This window comes from Papaver somniferum, chromosome 6 (assembly GCF_003573695.1).
Source record: "Papaver somniferum cultivar HN1 chromosome 6, ASM357369v1, whole genome shotgun sequence".
In the NCBI taxonomy this organism is placed as follows: domain Eukaryota; kingdom Viridiplantae; phylum Streptophyta; class Magnoliopsida; order Ranunculales; family Papaveraceae; genus Papaver; species Papaver somniferum.
Genome location: NC_039363.1, coordinates 18,461,051 through 18,486,637, shown reverse-complemented (window position 1 = coordinate 18,486,637; position 25,587 = coordinate 18,461,051). Strand labels below are relative to the sequence as shown.

The 25,587-nt window shown below is 37.0% G+C and overlaps 2 protein-coding genes across 2 annotated transcripts; both read right to left on the bottom strand.

The window, feature by feature from the left end:
- Positions 1-5,903: 5,903 nt before the first annotated feature.
- Positions 5,904-7,131, bottom strand: LOC113287101 (light-harvesting complex-like protein OHP2, chloroplastic). Its single transcript, XM_026535774.1, has 2 exons — positions 6,537-7,131; positions 5,904-6,219 (listed from the first exon to the last, which is right to left on the bottom strand). Exons 1-2 carry the CDS (start codon positions 6,980-6,982, stop codon positions 6,105-6,107), a joined length of 561 nt encoding a protein of 186 aa, XP_026391559.1. The 5' UTR covers positions 6,983-7,131; the 3' UTR covers positions 5,904-6,104.
- A 470-nt stretch (positions 7,132-7,601) lies between these two features.
- Positions 7,602-11,487, bottom strand: LOC113287100. Its single transcript, XM_026535773.1, has 3 exons — positions 11,220-11,487; positions 9,971-10,600; positions 7,602-8,078 (listed from the first exon to the last, which is right to left on the bottom strand). The coding sequence occupies exons 2-3, from the start codon at positions 10,513-10,515 to the stop codon at positions 8,012-8,014; spliced, it is 612 nt and encodes a 203-aa protein (XP_026391558.1). The 5' UTR covers positions 10,516-10,600; positions 11,220-11,487; the 3' UTR covers positions 7,602-8,011.
- Between the last annotated feature and the right edge of the window lie 14,100 nt (positions 11,488-25,587).

Sequence of the window (25,587 nt, the reverse complement as noted above, 5' to 3'; positions counted from 1 at the left end):
CAGAGACCATTCATACCAGGGTCAGTCCAAAGAAGGTATCTGATTATTGCAACAGATTATTTCACAAAATGGTCAGAGGCGAAAGCGGTTCAGCATATACGCGATAAGGACATCCTAACCTTCATATTTGAGAATATCATCTGCAGATTTGGAATCCCTATGCAACTAGTGTCTGATAATGGAAAACAGTTCGAGGGTGAGAACATAGAAATGTTGTTAAATGCCTTCAAAATCAAGATTGGAAAATCAACTCCATTATACCCACAGGGTAATGGACAGGAAGAGGAAACAAATAAAACGCTTGTGAATACACTGAAGAAGAAGTTGGAAGGTCATAATAAAGGATGGTGCGAGCAGATCCACAATGTCTTATAGGCATATCGAACAACACGAAGAGAAGCAACAGGCATGTCACCATTTTGTTTAACATATGGGGTGGAAGTTGTATTACCAACTGAAGTCTTCATACCAACAACGAAGAAAGAGGCTTGGGAGAAGAATCTAAATACCAACTTGATACTGGAAAAATTAGATGACTTGTAGGAAAATAGAGAAATTTCCCTGTAGCACATGGAAAATTATCACAAAAGACTGGAGAGAGAATACAACAAACGTGTCAATCTAAAGGAATTTCAACCAGGCGAGCTGGTATTAAGAGAAATACCATCTTATCAAAAAGAAGGAGATGGAAAACTGGAGAAGAAATAGGATGGACCTTATGTAATCAAGCGAATTGTGGGGACTGGAGCGTACGAGTTAATGGACAAGGATGTAAAGAACGTTGGGCGAAAACTTGATCATCCGTGGAATAACATGTACCTTAAAAATTATTATCCATAGGATATTCGGTAGATTGATGTATGCGAGAGAAGAAAAAGCAAATTCATAATGTACACACAAAGATATGAATAGAAAGAAAGTATTCTCAATAATGATCCATAAAAATACACAATCAGAAGAAAGAGGCAACAATAAGACCTCATGAGTAAGACCCCAATAGGGGGAAATAAAATATAAAACCTCTAATTAGGGAGGCTAGGTATCTGATTGTGGTGTGCACCCTAGTTCGCACTTGTGCAAGAGGCAATATAAATAAGCCTTAACACGCGTCATAGTTGGGAAAAATCTAGTAATGCATGGCTCAGGTGAAAGCTATACCATTCCTGGGACCTGAGTCATGGAAAGTGGGGCGAAATAAAAGCCTATCCGATAGAGACTCCTTGGTCGAAAGACTAAGGTACTAAGTTCTCTATTATGGAGTGTAAAACTCGACCAGGGCGCCGCGGTATACGGTTGAGACAAGGGTGTCGGGGGCGTCTGGAGCGTACCTCGCCGCCCTTGGTAAGTCCTGGCTATGATAAACTCGGTCCTCAAGAAACCCCATCTAGGGTGCGGTCTCATAACCATAAGCCACATAGGCTGAGGGATACGAGGCCGCGAAAATAACTGGTTGTTGCATCACTGGATGGGAAGAGACCACCCCAACCCGGTAGGGGTACGCTTCTTTGAAAGGGAAATCAGGGGGAAGATAAGGACGACACCCTCCACTAGGAAGCTGGATTGTGTCAAAGACGTTAATATCACAAGGCTTTTACTCATGGGGGTAACTATACTTGTCATATTGACGCAAATTCATATATCTTGCAGAGGCAATAATACGAAAGATGATAAGATAGGGTCAATGGGTCAATACACGAAAACGTAAAGATGTCCTGCGACTCTATCGCATCGAAAAAATAATATCCTAAGGAAAAAATAAGTATTATTAACAGGAGAGGCTGATTAAGACCTCTACTTAGGGAGGCTCAATAAGACCTAACTAACAAACACCAAGAGACCTAAGTAAATGCACATGTGATTTTATCTTTTGAAGATTCCTATTCGCATAAAAACATTTTATTCCTTAATTGGACTATATTCGCATGATTAACACAGTGCATGAATTCGCATACACACTGGTTTTGTATTTATAAACCTTGTTTTATACTCGCGTAAGCTATGTTTTGTAATCACATATAACTTATCTTTCTTAAATGAACTTTTCTTTTTTAACAAATGTTTCATGAAAAAATTATTATCTAGCATGCTAGTAACAGAGGCAAGTATGGGAAGTACAAAAAGAAAGTATTATTCGCATATCTAGAAAATAACTTTGCATAAAAACAAATTTGTTTTTCTTTTAATGTGAAGCAAAAAACAGATAAAAAGAAATCCAAGAAAAGACAAAGACAAAAAGAAATTAAGGGTCGTTCTGAGGAACTTCATCATGCGAGCCAACAACTTCAGTGTCAGCCTCAGTAGCGGGAGTGGTACTTGGAACAGAGGTCTTTGCAGGAACTTCAACGTGAGGAATAGCTTGAACTTCAATAAAGGGAATTTCTTCAGAGTTTTATGCATTAGGAAGATCATTACCAGATTCATCATCCTTGGGCTGCTCTCCAAGAAGAAGGATTTTTTCGTCGCAGCTATCGTAATCATAATCGCTATCAGGTTCGGGAATGGCCTCATTATCAGAAATATCAAGAGGTTTCACTTCTTCTAGAGGAAGCAAGTTGGCAATGCATATTTCATCCCCAAAAGCTTTAGCCTTGAGGTGAGATTCGCGCGCGACATCCTTTTGAGCGTTCTTGACGTAAATCTTAATCATATGCTCAAGGTATATGCATCTTCGTTCCGCCCTATTACGCGAAGCTGAAAGTGTGAAGGAGAGTTTCTTAAGATCCTTGTGAGCTTTGGCCAAATCAGACCTTAAGTTCTGAATAATAAATTGGTTGGATTTCTCAGAAACTACAAACACAAAGAAGACCAAAACCAGCTCAGAGATAATGAAATCGCACGAGGCCTACAATATTCAAGGGAAGCTAAGAATATTAAGTGAGGCAGTCAGCTTGATGTGACTACCTTCCATCTGAGAAAAGAATTATTGAGACAAGGCGAGACCACTATTTTTCATACTCTCCAAATGTTTATCAAAATCATCACCTAGCATGCCTTCAAGACGGGAGCGAATTTTCTTCTCATCTTGAGCGAGAGAGGCGTTTTCCTTATTTAAAATGTCATGCGAACTTATCAATCGAGTGTGTCGTTCGCGAAGCTTATTCCTTTCTACAATCATCTTTATCTTGCTATTGACAATCTTCTCATTCTCCAAGGACAATTTCTTCACATCTCTGTCATATTGGTTTCGTAGAACATGAAGGGAATACTCTTTCTCAGTACAGGTTCGCCGAAGAGCAAGATTTTACTGAGTAAAATTCGCCTTCTCGCTCAAGAAGGTTTGTTTTTCCTCTGTAAGGGTGCGATTTTACTCTAATAGAGTTTGATTCCTTAAGTCAACACTATACAACAACCCACAAAGTTTGGATACTTGGGGATTCAGGAAGTCATTCTGGGTACTAAGGCCATGGTTCTCATTTCTCAAATTATCAATTTGATCAAGAAAGTACGAGTGGTTATTAATCAATTGATTTAATTGATGTGGCAATTCTTTATTCTCCGCATAAGCGTCCTCAACAGAATGATGATACTCAAATCTTTCCATGACTTGCCTTTGGTTTAAATCTTTATATTCGTGCGAGCAAAGAAAAAGAAGGTAAAATACATGCAAAGAGATACATATGACAAAACTCAAAGGAGGAACGAAAAAGGGCAAAATCACAAAACAATTGAGAAGCAAAAGGGCATACCTCTAAGCTCTTGATTCTTGCTGCGAAGTTTCTCGGCTAAGACCTCTCCAGCATGAACATCATCTTTCAACTTGGCATTCTGGCGAATAATCTCTTGAATGGTAATGCTAGATTCTAAAAACCTTCGGCTTGACTAAAGTGGCGTCGAGATTCCAAGCAATCAAAAGCAGCATTGACCGATGAGTCCAGTTGAGTGAAGATCTCGTTCCTAGTTAACTTGTCTGGAAGAGAATCGATCAATAGCTTAACGAGAGATTCACACAAGCGAAGTTGAGAGGGATCATTGGAAGCTGAACGCCTAAGGTGAATAATAATATCCAGGAGAGGACTCGTACCCGAACCAATGACACCAGAGGAACCTGCCTCGGAAGTAGTAATATTCGCCTGAGATGAAGCAGTTGTGCGAAGAGGAGAGGTAGTTAATATTGTACTCATGGAAGGAACAGCTGAGGCAGTTCTCAAATGAGAAGAGATAAAATAATCCATAGATATGGGGATGGTCTAAGAGACAGAGAGGGGCATATCTTGCAATGATGCAATAACTTCCTCAGTAGAAAAGGTGATAGCTTGAGTAATAACGCCAATTCCTGGGAGGTAGAGGTCATTTCTGAAAAAGAAGAGAGATTCAGAGAGGCTAAAAGGATAAGGTCCTTACAGGGGTTCTGAATAAAATTATCATAAGGAGCAGAAGGTAACGAGCATGCGAAAGTATTTACCTGAGAAGAAGTAATAGATGGTGAAGAGGTGGAAATGTTCGCTTGACCAGAAACGGTCGCATTCGCTTGAGTAACAGGGACAGTCCCACCAGAGGACCCCTGTTGTGCGGAGCTAGGTTTCTTTTTGAAACTCGGAAGAGCCATGCGAATATCGATAGTAGGAGGTTGTTTGCTTCTTCTAGACTTCTTATCTTTCTCTCTCGCGTCATCCTGCGAATAACAATGCATATAAGAAACAGAGGCAACAATATTATTGTTTTAAGGAGTAAGGTGTTTCTTAATACCTTGTCATGCGAATGCTTCCTCTTGAGAGACTTGTCATCTTTGGACCTTGAAGAGGAATTAGGGTTTGGAACGGTGAAACGAGCTCCAGGGGAGGAAGTTTTGCTGCAACAATACCAGTATGGGAAGTATCAATAACAGCAGCAGAACAATAATGGTGATACAGGAAGAACAATAGCAGCAGAATAACAATGGTGGTGACCAGTTACAAACAACAACAAAGGCAAGTCGTACACAATAAAGAGCATAATAGAAGAGATAAAACAAACCTTGGGGAAGAATCCATGGAGCGTAAACACTAGCAGAAAAAGAGAAGATGAAGATTCAGATGAGACGAAAATTCGAAAGGATTTTGTGAAGAAGAAAGGACTAAAGGAAGAAAAATCTATCTCCCTTGAAAAGATTAAATAGGAAAGAAGACGACCGGTTGTACCAGGTGGAAGAGGAGACGTGTCGGTAAAAAGTGAAAAAGTGAGAACGTGTCAACGATTATGCTAAAAATCCGGAAACCTGTCGGTCAAAAAGAATATGAAAAGTTGATATTCTTTCCATAATAAAGATCGCTAAGAAAAGAGGCAAAATATAGGGGTTAAATATCGCACCCGTAGGTATCATGCGAAGGGATACTATCATAAGAAGGCGAACGTACTCGCATGTAACATATCCCTGGTGATGGAATCAATGACGTCATGAAGTCACGAGTAAAGTATGAAGGCTATACGAAGTTAAGGGGTTAATGCGAGAAGATCCAACATAAACGTGCGAAGACGTCGCACGTCAGATCCGAAAATAGGGGCTTTATTAGCTGTCCTCCACTAATAAGAGGTGGAACAAGAACATTATCATGTGTGGGTTAGATAAACTACATTGACTAATTGTTTATTTTAATCTTGTTTAAAATGTGCTAGAAATGGAGTCCAATTCATAGTCTTCATTAAAGCTTACATAGTTTCAGGAAAAAAAGGCTAAAAACAGGAAATTAAAAGATGAAGACGACAGGCCAATATAAGCAGATTTTTCTCGAGATTCCGCCAATATGTGACATTTCAGTAGTTCGATTGGATGCTCTAATAATGAAGTAGTGCATAGGAATGTACTGAGCACCAAATTTGAAACAACACCTTTATTCATTCACACAGGCTGTATAATCGGTTATCGGCCCTTAAAGCTTAAACACTGATGTCCTATCTGAGGCAGGCAAATCAATGACAAGAAAGAAAGCAAAGAAAAATCTCTCCACGTGAATTCAAAACTTGAAGGAAAGTTTATGTTTCACACAGATCGATCATTGATAGGGTAAAATTACATTATGTAAGGAAGTAAATGAAAAACAAATAGATATATCCCAACAAATTTATATAGAAGGAAGAAAAACATTGGATATAACTACAACAATTACAGCAATGCAGAATCATGCATATCAATCCAGGTCTACTATTCCAAAATTGGACAGAAGGATCTTCATTTGATCGACAAAATCAGTGCCAGTTGCATACTCCGTTAGTAACCCGACTGCGAAACCAAACATTGCCCATCTGCAGAAGCATCATAATAACATCATATAGCTAGCAAAAATTACTACAGCGACCCATACAAAGAGAAACATTTCATAAGCAAACTCTCTTCAAATGCAATTCCAGTACTCCAAAGATATCTAAATATGCAAACACATTCAATTGAACTCCAAAATGTGCAGAAACCCACATTCAGTACTAATCCTATGTTATGGCTCTGTGTATAGCACAATTTGGCATCTAAAACCTTCTTAAGTTAGGCCTAATAGATAAAAAGAATCATCAAAAAGGGAAATTTATCAAAATATGTTTCAAATAAGAAGGATAAGAATGATTACCTTCCATTCCCAATTTCATTCTTGGCAACCCATCCAAAGAAGGGTCCTTGACTAGCTTCTTCAAGTTTCTTTTTACGAAAATATTCTTGAAGTTCAATAGCCATTTTCCTCTGAAATTCCATAGTAACAACATTCTGAGATGAGGATACCTGAGAAACTCCAGAAGCAACAGTTGGTTTAGAGACAGGAGGAGAAGGAGATGGAGATAAAGATGGTGGAGAGTTAGGAGCAATGGGTTTCATAGGAGGAGTTGGCTCTTTCAATGAAGGAGATGATGGTCTTCTAAGAGGTCCATCAGCATTAGAACACCTTATTGTAAAAGGTTTAGTATGAGTAAATAATCTGAAAGTAGAAGAAGTTGTGGATGAAGAAGAATTTGAAGATGCTGTTGAAGCACAGGATGATGATGAGAGTTTGATACAAGGTACTGTTGATGCTATAGACATGATGATTCTGTACTGTAAGATTTGTTTTTTCAGTTTAGAGTCAGAGAGAAAGAGAGATTGTGAAGAGAGGTTGAAGAAGATGACTTGGAAATGGATGAGTTATCAGACAGCTCAAAAAGCTGTGGATAAGATACTGCCAAGTTTTTCAAAGAGAACAACTGAAAACTCAATATGGACTAGTACAAAAAGTTCATCTTTTTCTTCTTACTACTTTTGTGGTATCTGTCATATTCTCACACCCTTCTTACACTGTTTCTTTGGAGACACTTTCCATGACAAAAAAAGTTGCCACAAGCAAGCAAATGAAAGGTTGCACTTGCACTAAAGAGATGAGCAACAAAGAAACAATGACAATGTCACAGGGAAGGAAGTGCTGATTACTGATTAGAACTTGGAAGACCTTCCATTGCTGTCTAGCCAAACGGAGTGATGCCACTACAATCATTTCATTTTGCCATAGTGATAAGTTCCATCCGAAAAAGCGCCTCGATCATTTCGGCTTCCCGGACGAATCGATACAATGGAAATAAATCATAATATAAAACTTCTTTTGATTTCTCTACTCGGTCCAAGTAACTTAAATGGTCATAATTTTAACTATATATGATCTTTCAAGAGGTAAAGAAGCAAACAAGTAACTCATATTTCAAACAGATGTGAAATTCCCTTTCAGATATCTTGGGCTTCTATACATGTGAAATCAAAACAAAGGATAAATTTAAAAGGTAATGGAATCGACGAATTAGAAAAAGCCTAAATTCTTATACATGAAAATCTACGAATTTATAACCAGCTTAGATCGGCTAGTTTGGCCGGCATGGAAAACCAATTTCATGAGAAATTTCACCACACTGGCGGGGTTGTGGAACCATTAGATTAGACTGCATCTAAAGGAACAAAATTTTGGCACAATCCTTTGTTAAATGCTTTAGTTCCTTGATCCTGATCATAGTAGTCTATGGATGGATAAGATCTCCTCACCAAATTGATCAGGGATGAGCTGCATACAAAAATTCTTCTAATCCAGACTTACATTATTGCACATGCACACGTCCTTTCATTATCGTGATCGAACTCGTCGTCTGACGTTATTTCACTGTCATCAGATGCAATTCATGTCAGCAACTTAAGGATTAGAGCCTGTATATTTGTATGTTATAATCTTTGAAAGTAAAATGGAAAAACAAAACAGGATAAGGAATTTCAATATCATGATTAAAGAACAATGGGTTCAAGAGGAAGATAATGAAAACAAAAAGAAATCACTAAAGAACCAAGCCTAAAAGGTATGCCAATAGCTACTAACTTGCAATATTAAACTGTCTGAATTCTGAGGACAAGTAGCATCCAATATGTTCAAAATTTGCAACCAACAAACTGGAACTCTTGCGGATTTTTTTCATTTGTGTTCAATACCCACAAGCAATTATCGCATACAACTACAACTTGGTTCTTTTTATATCTTGTTTCAGTGACCAATATATTGCTGGACTAGGAGACATGTTACTCTTGCGGATTAACATGATAGGTCCTCCTACCAGGCTCAGCCTGCGACACATCTTTTCAGCCCTATCACATGTCATAAAAAATGTAACATTTCCTTGTATTTACCATTCACTTTCTATTATCTAGCTAGTGAGCACTAAGTAGTTCAGCATGCAATATACCCTTAAGGTTCTTAGAGGTCTAGGTTGTGTGGGTAAACCATATACAAATGTTAAGATATAAAGAAACCAACGATACACAACTACAGTTTACACGAATGCGAAGTTCAGAACTTCAAAGTATAAAGATGTAATTAATTAAAACAAGTGTTCTTACAAGATTGATTTAGGGTCAATAAAAGAGGATAAGCCGCTGTTAATAAAAGAGAGCATATTAAAAGACTATCTAGTAGAACGCTAGAAGTCGTTGGGTGTTGATACCCACGACTTTGAGGTTGCAACTCGTTTACACACTAATTTACAGATCAAAAGAAAAAAAATTACAGAATGAATGTAGACAGAGAAGAATATAGAGAAAAGAGCAAAAAAAATTGAAACAGCAATAATAATCATGCAGCAGAAGAATAACACAGCACAAGCTGGTCGAACAACTAATAATCCAATGGTGATGTTCTAAAGGGAAAAGAAAAAGAATATCCTGGAGCTGGAGAAGGTTTCCCTAGTTCGTCTAGAGGTCGGAAAGTCAGAGTGGAATACGTATAGCTTGTAAATTGGCAATAGAAGGAGTTTGCTTGCTGGAGAAATTCTTCTGCGATCATTTAGAGTTTGTAAAAAGCTTATTTATTTGTCAACTGGTGTTTGTAAAATAGGTGGTCCTCTTATCCTAGTAGTATAAAAGCATGTTCCTCCCCTGACTGTGCCTTACACCTGTTGAACTCATTTCACTTAATCATTCTTAAGAATGATGTTTTGTACATGTGTGTCATTGTCACTGAGCTCAATCACACGATTAGGTACAACATCATACTTCAAATGGAGTCATCACATCTAGATTCAAGTTACTTGCAGTCAAATGCATATTGCCCCTGTGGTCTATTTAAGAAGTGACTTACTCATTATGCTGCTATGCAACTATAAAGAATACTTCAAGTGAGTTAGGTGTTTTCAGTACCATATTGTACAAAACATACACAATAAAATGAATATGCATGAAAACATGACGCCGGATGAGTACATATTGAACCGAGTAAATCCTAAAACCCCCAAATTAACTAGATCTATACTTAGAAACATAGAAATTAATGAAGAAAGTCGTAAAGCATTTATGCAGAAATTACAGTAAATTATTTAGTTCATTGATTTGACACCCATCACAATAATTTTCAGAATGGGCTTAGAAGTTGCATAAATATATGGTGATGCATTGGAAGTACTAGGTGCAAATGAGTGAGCGCACATCAAACTATATTTGTTAAGTATTAATGAATAATGAAGTTACCATTTAATCCATGGAAGTAAATAAAAACATTTATTCCGACCATACCTGACTTCGAATTCCCTGATCTCAGCCAGCTCTTTTCCACACGTGTCTGTCCATTGTACTTTTCTCTTTCCAACACAGCCAGGATTATTGCTATCATCTTCCCCTGATGCCAGATGTAAGTCACCATCTTTGCGATCTACTACTGAAGCACAACACGGCTTCTTTAAGCTACTCTTGAGATAAAAGTTCCCTGTATTCTTATCAGCCCCATTCTCAATAACACAATCATCAGCATTCTCAGAAACAGAAGAAGACTTAGCTAAGCCGTCCTGCTGTTGGAGGGGACCTAGTTTTGGAGGTGACGGGTCCTCTAGTCCTGCGGAAGCGCGACCAAAACAAGCGCAACCGCGGGAAGCACGAGTCTTACCAGAAGCCAGTTGGAAATCAGGGTCAGTTTCTTCTTCCACCAACTGATACTGATTCCACGGTGAAACTCTCATGGGTCTCTCCTCGCTTTTCCGGCCTAAGAACAGCAAGGCAAGACCCTTGCTATACCCAGTAGCCGAAGAAGAGAAGAATCCTCCACCTTCCACTGCCAATAACATCAGTTATGCGCATGTGCGTGACATATAACAAATTCTATACCATTAAACCATTATCCTCTTTTCCTTCAATCACAGAAACCGGTCCCTACGTTTACGCACTTTAAACAGTCAGAGAAGTCATAATAAACAGTGAACCAGATGATAATGCTAATAACTTACCAAGAAATTAAGTGTATGTATATCCTAAATATACCGTTTAAAAACCATAAAAGCATCTAAAATCCTTAAAAATAATCACATCCTAGTTGCATGTTACTTCCGAATGACAAGAACTTGTTCTACAATAGATCAGTGGAACACACATAATATAGCTCTTTATGAAGTACCATCCGCTCATTTTCTCGGCAACAAGAGTATGAACCCCGGAAAAAAGGCGATACTGTGATCTCAAATTTAGCTCACATTATGCTAATAAAAATCAGAAAAAATATTCATGAAGCCTAATTTGACTTCACCTAACTAAATTAAGCAGCTGGATGAGTTTTCTCCTCAAAAAAAATGAGCTGTAATTAAACACATTTTATAACATTTCTATCCAAATAAGAAGTTTCAGATCAAAATAAGACCACAAATTTTGAGCTGAAATCATACACATTCTGCTAAATTTTACAAAATTTAAGGAACCCTAAACTTAATCCTAACCAACTAATCCAAGCATAAAAAATAAGTAGTGAAATTCAAACAACACAAAAAACAAGTAGTACCTGAAGTGAACAATGTAGAGAGACTTAGATCTGTAAGAGATCTGTACTGAGTGATTCAAACTCTTACAAGTTACATTCCGACATTGAATCGCTGTAACCACCACTGTATCCGATTCTCTACTGAGTGAGAAATGAAATTAAAAAGAACAAACTTAAACAGCTTGATATCTTGGGAGGAATAGTAGATTATATTTTTTGATAAAAATGTGTTTGAATATTAAGGGCAGGAGGAAAGAGCCAGGAAGAGAAGAAGGCGAAAATAGAGAGAGAGAGAAGGGGAGTTGGAGATGATGACACAGACACCGTGGCGCATTATAGCGATGGTCCATTCTCAATTTTGTAATTCTAAAGTAACGTCACATTTAATTAGGGTCCATAATTAGAAACTACATCTGAAAATGGATCATTTGTCCAAATATTTTTAAATCACGGTTTAAATGTACGAGTAAAAAATAGTTTGGATGAAATGATCAAAAAAAAAATAATAAGATAAGTACAGAAATGCATCCGAATGGATATATCAGGTGACGGACGGTTTTTAAATGCATGTTCATTATTTTGATACTAATATTTGAAGAGGATTCGGCCGGATTTTGGAGTTTCTTCGGGGTTGTACATTTATTTATTACATTTTCCTAACTCGAATATGAAAGTGGTTGTAGTATAATGCGCCTCCTCAGTGAAGAACATTACCCAACAAGACTGAATGACCGTTCTTTTGAGTAATCAACACTTTTGTACGTTATGTCGGCTATTAAAGCCTACTGTAATAATATACTAGCACTATTTGGTGGTAATAATAATCGGCTATTAAAGCCTAGACACATACAATATCTATGAATTTCGTTTTTTAGTGCCCTGGCTAGCTAGAAGAACATGCATTAGATTCCTAATAATAAACAGTAAAAGACACACACACTGTCACTGTGTGTGGTAGATTGGAAGAATACAAACGCAAAATATTTTAGGGCTCAATGCTCACTATGGCCCCGATACAGATATCTTTGTAGGTGAAACAAAAATGGCAGTGTGACTGTTGAGCATATGGAAAGACAAACATGATGATTTTGCTAGGAAATGATGAAATCACTGAGAAGACAAATCAGCTGCTTGATTTTCAGAAATGACTATAAAAATAGGATTGTCCAGTGTTTATTATCTGGTCTTAAAAGACCATTCCCAACAATTCATAACTCAAATTCCATGACCTATACCTCTCTACTTGTTTAGCACACAAGCTACAACTACGACAACTCAAAAATTGTCAAAAGACTCAAAACTAGGTCCTAGCTCTTTTTGTTACGGCATCTAGCTTCCTATTTCTTACCAAGCACTCAAATGGTGCCACACACACAGACGGATGATGGAAGCATATTAGTAAGAGAATGAATCAAATATATCTTGGACAAGACTAAACGTTTGGCATGGCCAACCTAAGGCTCCAGCAGAGTCCATCATCGTCTCGTTGGAGTTAAATTTCCCCATGTGGGGAAACATGTGTTGTTCACCGTTCCAAGCCCCAAATTAATAGAATTATTTGAATAAACTATATTATCTGCTTATGATTTAGTGAGCTAAAAATAGGATCATGTGATATTTAACAAAGTTTTTATACTATCAATTAGATCTGACCAATGAGCTTTAAAGTTAGGCATGATATCCATGTGAATGTCTTGGCAATTAAAGCTAAAAATCGCGATGTGAGTTAAACACAAAATGCCATCTACCGAATCATTTGTTACGTGAGTTATTATTGTTACAAAACATGTTTTCCAGGATGCCAAAATTGAATTAAATGTACTATGACACAATAACATGAGCTAGTTCAACAAAATACTTGTTCTCACACCTCTTTTACAAATGCTTCATATAAAGATGTTTCGGTGAACCAGTGGGAGTATCAAGTACAAGTATACAATTTGGGACACTGTAATGGATAAGTTTCAAAAGATATTGACACCATGCAAAAGAAGGTTTTTCATCAAAACTAGTACAGTGATACTTATAAAGCCAACCCTATCAAACTTACTGGTATATTGCATTTTCATATTTCCAATTCCAGTGAAGGTTGAAAAGAAGTTGAACAAAGATAATGGGAGACTTATATAGGATTTAACGGCTGATAGAAGGAAAATTAGTTGGTTTGCACGAGAAAAAGTTTGTAGCTTAGGAATTTATACGAAGCCTAAGACTCACTAGCAAGGTATTAATGGATAAATGGACATCGACACACACGAGAAAAAAGAAACACTTACTGAGAAAAGTAATTTCGAAAATTTAAAAGAAAATACCGAGGAAATGCAGGTGAAAAACTTTTTATTAACTCAAAACAGAGGTATTTATGAAGGAATTCAAAAACAAAAAATAATAGGTGAAGGTATGTCCTCAATGGAGATCATAAATAACTTCTCAATCAAATTCATGTTTGATAAATGGAACAATAACTTGGTTACAAAGACTAGATATCCTAAATTCCATAAGTTATCAAGTCAAAAAAAAATTCAATTGTCAAGGAAATGGTAGAGAATGGAGCTTCGAACATGCAATTGAAGAGAAATCTAACTTCCTTAAAAATAAATAAGGCTTATGATCAAGATGAAGCGTGACTCATTTTCCATTTATAAAAATCGAATCGTATGTTGAATCTAGAAGTGAAGATTCATGGTCACTCTTTAAATCATATGTTCGTGTATAATAACATGTAATTATGTGAAACATGTTAATAAAAATTATATATATATCTAAGTTTTTGTATAAAGAGTAAACGTATGTGTTAATAACCACGAAATGATGGATAACACAATGGTCAGAGTGTTACTTAACTACTGCAAGGTCTCTGGTTTGAGTCCTCAATAGACTATTTTTGCAAAAAGAAAAAATTAAAGATGCACGGGATTCGGTTGGACTTTAGTCATAAAACATTGACTAGTCCTATTCTTTGGTGGGTGCGCTCTGAATCTATTTCTCAATTGTCTCATACGGGTCACAACTCACACGCTTCTAAAAACCATGTTTATGATCAGTAACACCAACATTTTTCATACACATGCGTAAAGATGCCTCATTAAATGAGATGAAGATTCATCTGAAACTTGTGTTGCGCGTGCAAGGCGTGTTATCCCAGAATTGTAACACTAGTGGAAAAGGGGGTTTTATGGACCCACATCAGAGACCCTCACTACCGGTCAACGGTATGTTGACCATTGAAGACCGTCTATGATACGGTAAATTTTCGAAGCATATCCCGGAGCCCTAGAAACCGTCGTTCAATTAATTTTTTTAATTTCATTCATATCCTAATTTAGAAACCCACACCGAGACTGCTACACGTGGTTGATTCGGTGATATTTTCTAAGGCGGGAAGTCTCACTCGGTTCCCTCCATTTCTATAAACCTCGTTATTAACGATGGTATTTATCTCGTTCATATCGTCCCTCTCTCTCCAATAGTTCATTTGCAGAGAAAAAAAACCAGACACCATTAAAATTTCTCCTCCTCTCCAAGAACTCCACCATTAAAACTAATTAAGCCTTTGTATCACAAAATCTTTACTAAGATTAACCTGTTACAGCTCTCAATTGTGCAGCAATTAGGTTTAATTCTCAAAATCATCAGGTACCGGTAAGTTAGGGTTTTTTATTGAAGTTTTCTTTTCCTTCTTTTTTTTTTCTTTTACTGGTCAATTTTCCTCATGGGGTATAACAATAACTGTTTTATTGGTGGATTTCAGGTAAATCTCAATAGCGATCTAGTTGTAATTCTTCAACAGGTACAATTAGGATTTTGGATTGAAGTTTTCTTTTTCTTTTACTGGTCGATTTTGGTCATAGGGTTTAATAATTATTGTTTTTTTGGTTGATTTCAGGTACATCTCAACAGCTTTGCAGTTCAGATTCTCATCAGGTATAGCAGATTTTATCGATTTGGGTGGTAGTAATTGATCATGTATTATGGTTAGTTAAATTATATCGTTGATTGGGTCTGTGTATCATGTTTTAGGTTTTGTGTTGTTGAAAAGAATCATGTTTTATGGCTGTTACCCATAGATTTTTCTTTGTTCTTCCTTTTGGTTTGCAGTTGGTTCCTTATGTTTTATGTGATGGGTTAATAGGTTATTCAAGTTTGAGCATCTGTCATCCCTCTTCCTTATGTTCACTATTTGATGACTTGTGAAGGGTGCAACACTAATCGTTACAGTTTTCTGTCATATATTCAAGGCATGACCTTAGTGTAATCTCTGGTTTTGATGAAATGGTTTGTTATGCTTAATAACACCATTGTTGTGCTTTATGGATGTCATGTGATCGTTGCTGCAACTTAATGTTTGCACTTAGATAGGTTTTACATTTTATTGCTTAAAGTTTTCTCTGTGATGGCTCTCTTCAACTTTTACTTATTTGGGTAATAACTTTGTTTGAAGTGAGTTTGTTAATATTTCAATGTGTGATTTTGTTGTAGAAAAATATGGCAACACCTCGTGCTGGAGGTAGCAGCCGATTTTGGTCTGGAAGTACTAGGTCTGTTAGTACTAGATCACCAAGTACTACTCCTAGCTCAAATGAAGCTAACTGGCCAAGGGGTTTGCTCAATTCACAAGTCTCTCCGTCAACTGATGGTGCAAACCCAGCTGGAAGTCCAAGTGTAGGGAGTCGACAAGTGTCTTCATCAGATGGTGAACATTCTCCAAGACAAGGTACTGGGAATCATCCTGAGGAACATGGATGGCATGAGGCCTTTCATCAGGCGGATAATGATCCTGGTGATACCGATGAAAGCATGAACAACGGTATATTATATAACTTTGTTTTTCAGATTAATTTATATGATTAATTGACATCTAATTTGTTTTTTTGTTTGTTTTGTTTTATGTAGGTGACCAACTTCCAGAAATTCCTTTCAATTCCTTGGGACAACCAATAGAAGATATTTCTAAGCCATATGCTTCCAGAATTGGGGTGATATGCAGGAATGTTGTTTCACCACATTATGAGGATTGGAGGATCGTCCCTGTGGAATTTAAGGAAGAAATTTGGAGGACCCTTAACAATGAGTACAAGATACCTGCAATCATCAATGACAAGGTTTTAAGAATGGCAAATAAATCATGGAAGAACAGAAAGAACAAACTAATACTGTGGTGTGATAAGTTTGATACTATTGCTGAGCAAAAGCAAAATAGACCAGCAGGTGTGAGGAGAGAGAATTGGGAATGCTTTGTTGATTTGTATGCTTCAGACAAGGACAAGAAACTAAGGCAGATAGGGAGGGAATCAAGGAAGCAACTGAAAGCTCTCCACACTAATGGAAGGGATGGCATTGCTCGTCGTCGACATTTGATGGAGCAAAAAAGTCCAACTGGTAGTGTATCAAGATCTGTGGTATACTTGGCAACACATGTTTACCAAGAAATCCCTCAAGAACATCTTGAGTTAATGGACCCAAATTGCTATGAAATAAAATGTAGAGAATATGTTGTAAGTTGCTTCTTGGTTTTTGATCGACTTGCATACATTTATCTTTTAGTTTTATTTGTACTTGGTTTTCCACTTACATATAATCTGATGTCCTTTGCAGGAAAAGATAAGAGAGTTGAACGAAACTGAGCAGTATAGAAATGAAACTAATTTGGAAAAAGATGCTGTGGCCACGGTGGATGAACTTGAATTTTTATTGCAATTTGCAAAAAAGAAACTTGTCAATTGCTATCTAAAAGTTTTGTTTACTTCTTTGTAGGTGCTTGGAATTGATGGTAGGGGCTTTGTTCGAGGAATGGGAGGTGGGGTATCAAAGACTGAAGTGCGCGCTTCTGCCATTCCTAGGGAGCAATTACGTCAACAGGTGATGAAGACTAGAGCTGTGGAAGAACGTGTCCGTACTCTTGAGGTCACTGTTGAGACACTAATGGCTGGTTTAAGCTGCAATGCTAGCACCAGCAATGCTAATGCTCAGGTAGCATTCTATAACTAGTTAGTGATTAATTGCATGAGTTGCTTTTAGATTGAATGAATGTTTGTTCCAATTGACAGTGAATTAGAAACAATGAAAAGAAAATCTTAGATTTTAGAATAGTTGAATCATGATTGAGTGTTTAATCTTTGATTTTGTATGACCTTTCTTAGCGAGCAGTTGAAAAATTTATTATGTTTGCATTGTTCTTCTTATGTGCACCAGTATTTCTTACTGTTGTACTGGATATGGTTATGATCTGCAGGGAATGAATGCTGGTGGTTTTCAACCTAACAGTCAAAGAGTATTTTGAGAAATATGCGAAAGAGATGTGTTGCCTTGGGCCTTAAGACAGGACTATGCCTCTATAAATGATGAATGTCGTTTGGTCCAGATAAAGAAGTTTGTCTAGAATCTGAGGGTCTTTTGATTGCGATGGAACTTTTAAGCCCTTAACATAGGCGAGAAGATTTATATGGCCGCACAACTATTTTTTGTTTTCCAATTGCGGTGATGGTTTTTAATCAAGTTGGAGTTCAGGTTTGCAGTGGAGGATACTGACTTTTTGGGAACTTTTTTGGGTATACATGGCTGGGATATACATGTTTGATATATTTTACGTACTGGCCTGGTTTTTCTTTTTGGGTATACATGCATGGTTGGGATATACATGTCGGATATATATTTACGTACGTACGGGGTTTATATATGTAACTTTTTGGGGAAGCTTAATTTTCAGATGTAAGTATTTTGGGGTTTGGGAAGCTTAACTTTCAGATGTTAGTATTTTGGGGTTTAGTTGAACTTGCAAGTTTGTATGGTTTTGAGTCTCATCTCTTTTTTTGTAAAGAAGAAGAGGCTCAACATGTAAAGAAGTGTCTTGCAACTACTATATGGATATGTAGCTTCAGCATGTTTTGGAGCCATGCTTTTATCCAATGAAATATATTTAGTGGCCTACATTTATTAGCTTTTGGATTTTTCGAGCATTTCAGTTTTAATATTGTTACTAACTTGTAACTTGTATTTTATAGGAACTTCAAATTTCAATCTCTGCAAGACCTATTTTGCATCTGTTTATCTAGTCTTTTGATAATTATCATGTTGCACAGAAACTTCAACTCATTACTAATTGAGAATCAGAAAATAAAGCTAGAAATTGGTAGCTTTCATCACCATAATCTTTTACATTCAAATTTTAACTTCATCAAAAACCATTAGCAAGAGATGAACACTACAGTTTACCATAATCTTTTACATTCAAGAGAAGATTACATCATTCATAAGCACATAAGAACTTCTCTTATCAATCTGTCTCAGTTAAATTCCTCTGGTGAAAAATCTTCCCATATTAAGAACTTCTCTGGGGAAAAATCAACTGGGAAAAAAATCAAAAAAGAAATCTGACTCGTTTTAAAGGCGATTCAGCCCATTCAGCTGAGTCAGTTATCAATCTGACTCTTTTGACACCATGAGTTTTTTATCCATCGATCCGAGAACAAAAAAGAAAGAGAAAAAGGAAATAAGCTCTCTCCTCTCGTAATAAACTTATATTCTCTCTCGATATCTACTTCTGAAAAACACTCTCATCGCAGGCAAATATAATTGATGTTGTACTAGGTAAAATTGATGAGGCTTTTAATTCTCGAAGTTTCTGGTTAGGATTTTGGTTCTCGATATGTACCTGGCTGACCTAATTAGTTAAACTATTGTAGGATGTACGAAGAAGGCTCAACAACTCTGATTTGATTTCAGAACTCAGATCTCTAGCTCACCAATTTATTAGGGTAAGTACCTCTTTTTGAATTAAAATTTATTAAGGTTTAGCCCAATTGATTTCATTTTCAGTTGGAAGGTTGGTTTTTAACTGAATAATGTATATTGAATTTTGGGGTTTTGTTTAATTAGGTCAAAATAAGTAGGTGTATTTGTAATCAATGAGTGATGTACAATTTCATTAATCTGTTTTCATACTTTTCTATGTGGATTTGACTTTAGGTGTTCATCTCTTAAGTCCATCCTTTCTTAAGTAGAGTATCGTGTATGTATATGTGAACTGTATATTAGGTGCACTTAAGAATTACGTGCTTGAACTGGTAATAAACTTGGTTGCATCGAGATTGAAAAAACAGCTTTGATCTGGTGTCTTGAGTCTTTATGTGAAGTATACAGGACATATTTGTTTACATTGCATTGGACTGTTAAGCTGTTAAGCATTAGTCCATTAAGTTGGTTATGATATATATATATGTGTGTAACTCCTTTGTTTTGCAGATGTCTCAAAATCTTATAACTACTCCAAATAAAGAATGGATGACTGCACGCAAGGGTTCACCTCAATGGATTGCAGGTGTTCAATCTTTCATCCAATTTTCAACAAAGAGTCTTGGTGAAGGTATCAAAGAATTCCGTTGTCCTTGAGTTAAGTGTAAGAATTATAATAGTTTACCAAAATGTATAGATGATGTACATGGGGATATTCTTGATTATGGGTTCTACAGCCAATACCGAACATGGATCCATCATGAAGAGCGACCTCGTGTGAATAATATTCAAGCACGTACTTTACCTGCCAATAATGTTTTCAATCAGGAAGCTGCATCTTTTACGAGAATATTTGACTTATTCAATGAGACACTAGGACGTGTAGATGGTCTTGATAATCATGAAGACCAGCCGGGTACTACTGTTGAAGTTGGTACTGCCGTTGAAGTTGGTACTTCTGTTGAAGATGGTACTGTTGTTGAAAATGGTAATGTTGTTGAAGATCGGGCTACTGTCAATCGCAGGAAGAGGTTGAAGGATGCGGTGCAACCCCTATTTCCAAGTTGTGATGCTGAACATACAAAACTTTCAGCAACAGTTGAGTTGCTTAGTATGCAAGTGAGGTATCAATGTTCTGATGTTTTCATGACTGAATTATTTGGATATTTGAAAATTATTTTACCGGAAGGGAACACATTACCATCTAATTGTCGTAAAGCAAAGGACATGATTAAGCCATTTCAGTTGCCTGTCCATATCACCCATGCTTGCATCAATGACTGTATTCTTTATCGCAAGGAGTATGTTAATGAAGATAAGTGTCCTAAATGTGGTGAAAGTAGATGGCAGAAACCACCAGAAGGAAGTACATCAACGAAAAAGGTTCCAGTGAAGAGACTTAGGTATTTTCCAGTCACAGAAAGGTTGCAACGTATGTATGGTACAACATGGATAGATGAGCTGATGACATGGTATGCTAAGGTTGAAGAAAGTGCTACACACATGAGACATCTGGTGGATTCGTCGCAATGGAAGTCAATAGACATGAAATGGCCTGACTTTGCTGAAGAGAAGCGAAATGTACGTCTGGGACTAGATACTGATGGTTTTAACCCTTTCGGAATGATGAGCGTGCATAGTACATGGCCTGTTATGCTTACTTGTTACAACCTTCCGCCATCTGAATGCACGTCAAGGATTTTACGATGTTAACACTACTGATTCCTGGTCCATTTGGTCCCAATCATAACATAGATGTTTATTTGCAGCCTTTGATCGACGAGTTAATTGATTTGTGGACACTCGGTGCGGTAACGTACGATGCGCATACAAAGACATCCTTTACAATGAAAGCAATGTTATTGTGGTGCATACATGACTTCCCTGCATATGCTCATGTTTCTGGTGTGCGTACTTCTGGAAGATTTGGTTGCCCTGTGTGTGGAGAAAATACAGAGGCGATCAGGCTAAAATGGGGTACTAAGTATGCTTATATGGGTCATAGAAGGTTTCTAAGAGATAAGTCTCACCCTTATAGACGGAAAACATCTGAGTTCAACAGAAGTGTGGAGACAAGGGGTGCACCAAGACGTTTGAGTGGCGTCGAATTATTCAACAAGACAAAAACCGCAGACAAAGAATTTGGGAAGTTGGTCAAGCGGCCGTCCGTACGTGAGTCTCCGTGGTCAAAGAGATCGATACTTTTTTGTCTCCCATATTGGAAGGTAAATTGAGGGTATTGACCAATTATACTTTGCAGTTACCTTACTTCAATAAGTTTGTGTTGTTTAAAATTCCTTTCTAATTAATTAATCTTATCAGTTTCTGCAAATCCGGCACAATGTGGATGTCATGCATGTAGAAAAGAATTTTCCAGAGAATTTGTTTGGAACATTTATGAGCCATAAGGACAAGAACAAGGATGGGCATCTGGCGCGCAAAGATTTGAAACTATTGAACTTGAAGCCTAGCTTGTGGTTGAAGGAAGATAATGGAAAAGTGGAGATGCCTCGTGCACCTTATTGTATGTCTAAGGCAGAAAGGGAAGTCATATGTAAAACTCTTAGCACGATTAAAGTTCCAATTGGTTACAGTGGTAATTGGAAAAAGAAAGTATGCCTGAAAGAGTTCCAATTGAAGGGTTTGAAGTCTCACGATTATCACATTCTGATGCAGGGTTAATGCCTATTTTCATAATGCATTGTTTCAAAGATCATAAGCCTTTGCGTGAGGCAGTTCGACACTTATCATTGTTTTTCAAAGTACTAACTTCCAAGGTTATTGATCGTGTTGAGCTTCTTATAATGCACGAACGTGTGGTGGAGTCAATATGTGTGTTCGAAATGTATTTCCCGCCTGCATTTTTGTTAGTATGACTCATGTTGTCGTACACTTGGCAGAAGAGGCACATCAATTGGGGCCTGTTCAGTTTAGGTGGATGTACCCTTACGAGAGGTATATACGATTCTTTAGTTTACTAATATCCAGTTAATTATTTTTGGAACTAAGCAAAACTTACATATCTTTGTTTACTGACTGCATGTGCAGGATGATGAGATACTACAAGGTACTAGGTCGCAACAAAAATTATATAGAAGGCTCTATTACCAAACAAGTTGAGATCAATGAAGGAGAGCGCCATTGCGTGGAGATACTTCCTGCAGTGAGGCGAAAATCTTTTAAGTGTCGTGGAAAGATATCAATGCCCGGTGATGTTTATGAAGGTCCATACCCAGCTAATTCACAAGGAAAACCACATTTTTTGACCACCGTAGAATATGAACAAGTTCGTTTGTGGATATTGAGACATTCAGATGAAAATACTAAATGGGAAGAGTAAGTAAATCCCAAGTTGATTTCTATTTAGATCGTTTCATCACACTATGCACTGGATTTTAAGTTCAAAGAAATGAATATAGTATTAATCAGTGATAGATCTTAGTTTATTACTTTATTACATCTAATGAACTTAAACCGGAATTTAACTACCACATGCTAAAACTGAAAGTTTCTTATTATCTTTTACATTGTTTTGTCGCTATTTTTGATTTATGGTTCAGTTTATTGCCATTAATTGTTAAACATTGGAGATTGTTATAATGGCATTTTCAAAAATCTGTGTGTGCTCGCTCGAAGCAAGGTTATCTAGGAGGGGTAGTAGTACTACTTGATTATGTTTCTTGGTATATTAGTTAATGCTTATATCAATTGTCACTTTGTGTGTTGTTTGACAGGAAGTACAAGATATACGTCTGTAATTGTAACCAAACTCGTACGGGGAGAATACAACCTACAGAATACATTGAATGGCTACAGAAACAACTTGACAACACTCCCATGAAAGATGTTCGTAGGCTGGCAATTGGTCCTACCTTCACTACAGTTTCGTACAACTCATATTTTGTTAATGGATATCTTTTTTACACAGCCGATGCAGAAAAAAATTTAGCTACACAAAATAGTGGAGTCACCATGGAAGCTTGCACCAGTTTTAGATAAAGTTCCATAGATACTAACTTGGTCGATAACGATACTACATACTACGGCGTTCTACAACGTATACTTGAACTGGATTATGGAGTTTTCTCTAAAATTGTTTTTTACTGTGATTGGGTGCGAGTCGAAGACAAAATACATGGATCCTATGTGGATGCAGATACAAAGTTGAGGTTTGTCAACTTCAGAAGGTTTATGAGAAGCTCAAAAGAAGTCGACGAGCCATTCATCCATGCTTCTCAAGCTAGACAAGTTTTTTACTGCAGAGATGTGACAAGGGAGCATCGGAATTTGGTTTTGGAATCTCCAATAAGATCAGACCCCAATAAGAATGCTTTGGAAGATCCATTTGTCTTCACTGCAAATGCGAATGAAGCTCCATCAATTTTGACAACTGTTGGAGATGATGAGTATTGGAATGGATAAGCTCAGGTAAGGTTTCATTCTATTTATTCTTACATGTCTCTTCTAGTAGATTCCATATTTTTTACGTTCACTTTCGTTTTAATTTCATTTTCTACAATTGGTTATCTTTCCAAGGGCACGAGAAATGGGGATACACGTACGTGAATGAACTTGCCCAACACCTTATAATTCAATTGCTGGAAATCATGCAACTCCCTTGCGCACATGTGAGTTTTCCTGTGCATTTTAAAGGCATTGTATAGTCCGAACCTTGACAATCAGTACTTGTTTAGCTCCCCTACGCACATATGATTACTAGTTTAGCTTGCGCAACTATCTTTTTCTTCCCCTGTATCTGCCTTCGATTTCCCTGAAGCTTCTGTTTTGCTGCAATCTTCTCCTATCGTAGTTATGGTTGTGTGATGATTTCCCTGCAGTTTGTGGCCAATACTGCATGTATTTATGATTGTATATTTCAATGAGTTTTGCTTGGATAAATAACTTGCTCGGTCTACCATAGCCTGTTGCTGTTGTTTTTGGTGTAGGAGTTCTACACTCCATTCGTTATTTTTGGCTAAGCATAAGTATCTTGCACTGTCTGCAATAGCCTTTTGTTGTTGCTTTGGTTTAGGAGTTGTGCACTCCATTTGTTTTCTTTTTAGTTGTCTGTGGTTAGGATTTTGCCTTCCATCTTGTCACGCTTCGGCGTTCTCCATCTTGTATTCTTTTTTCTTTTCATTTCATGATGAATGAAATTTAACCTTTCTCTTCAAAAAAAAAAAGAGTTTTGCTTGGATTGTATAAGTTGTTCAAATGATGTGAATTGTAGTTGTGGTCTTGATTGGTTTGGTAGAATGAAAATGATTATGGTTTGATCCCTGCAATTAATGATCCAATAAATGTTATCTATATGACCTATATGTCAAATTACCTCGTACATGTGCTTTCAGCTACTACCCATTGCTAGAATGTCTGTCGAATTACCTCACATTGTTGTACATGACCTATATCTAGTAACTTATTTTGTTCTACCGTGTATTGTGAACTGAACGAAGTCATTGTACTGTTGTTGATTTGCTTTGCAGGAAGTCGCATGTGAACCAAAGACATAGCACATTGATGCTCTGCTTAATATCATTTTGAAGTATTGTCATAGGAGGAGCTGAATTATCATTTTGTTTTTTTATCAGTTTATTAGTTTACCATGTTGTTGTCAGAACTTAGTAACTTTGGACATGTATTATCTGAGCTCAGTGTTTCATTTTTTTTTTGTGTAGTTTTACACCCAATGGAATGAATGTTAAAATTCTCAGTTAAATTTGAAGTTGCACTTGAATTTCAGTTAAAATTGAGTTGCATTTGAATTTCAGTTCAATTTGAGGTTGCATTTGAATTTCAGTTAAATTTGAAGTTGCATTTCAATTTCAGTTTGACTGTAATTTGACTTGACTGTAGTTTGACTTAACTAGACTTGACTTGACTGTTTGACTTAAATACCAGTAAGATTAATCCAGATTCATCCATTCAGACATTCAGCTGATCTGAATCTGATTTTTTTTATATTATAATTCAAATCTACGACCAATGTCGCGGGTCAACGTTTAGTTACTGTTAGAAACGGTCTCTGTTCAGGGACCCACGCTTTAGGGGTCGTTTAATTAAAAAACGCTTTATAAACGACCCTTTCAGAGAACCCTACAACGGGTCATTTAACTCGTATATATGACGTGTCCTGACAGTCGCGGAATTGCTGTTTTCCACTAGTGTAATTGCGTCATCATGATGCATCACGCTAGTGGATACTGGCGAGGATCAAACTTGCACCAATGTGGTGCAATTCACAAGTTGATTATTGTCTAAGAACCGGAAATGCATCACTATGGTGCATCATCCGATATTTGTTTGTCGCAGAAGAAGATGGAGTTGGTACATGACCATCATCTCCCCTTTTTTCATTTGTAGAAATGACAATAAGACATATATAGGAAATGGGTGTTGGTTGAATGTGCATAAAGCATAGATGCATCTTTAAGATACAAAGCTTGGTCAGTGAAGCATATATATGATGCGAGATGCCATGTTGCTTATTCAAGAGATCTTCATGATGTGTGAACATCATATTTTTGTTATGGTTGCGGCCCAATAATACACCACTATGATGCATTCTGACGGAAAGGACAATGATGCACACTCTTGCACATCATTTGTGAAAAACCTATGGCCTATACAGAGTTGGTTTATCTTGGATTTGACCTTG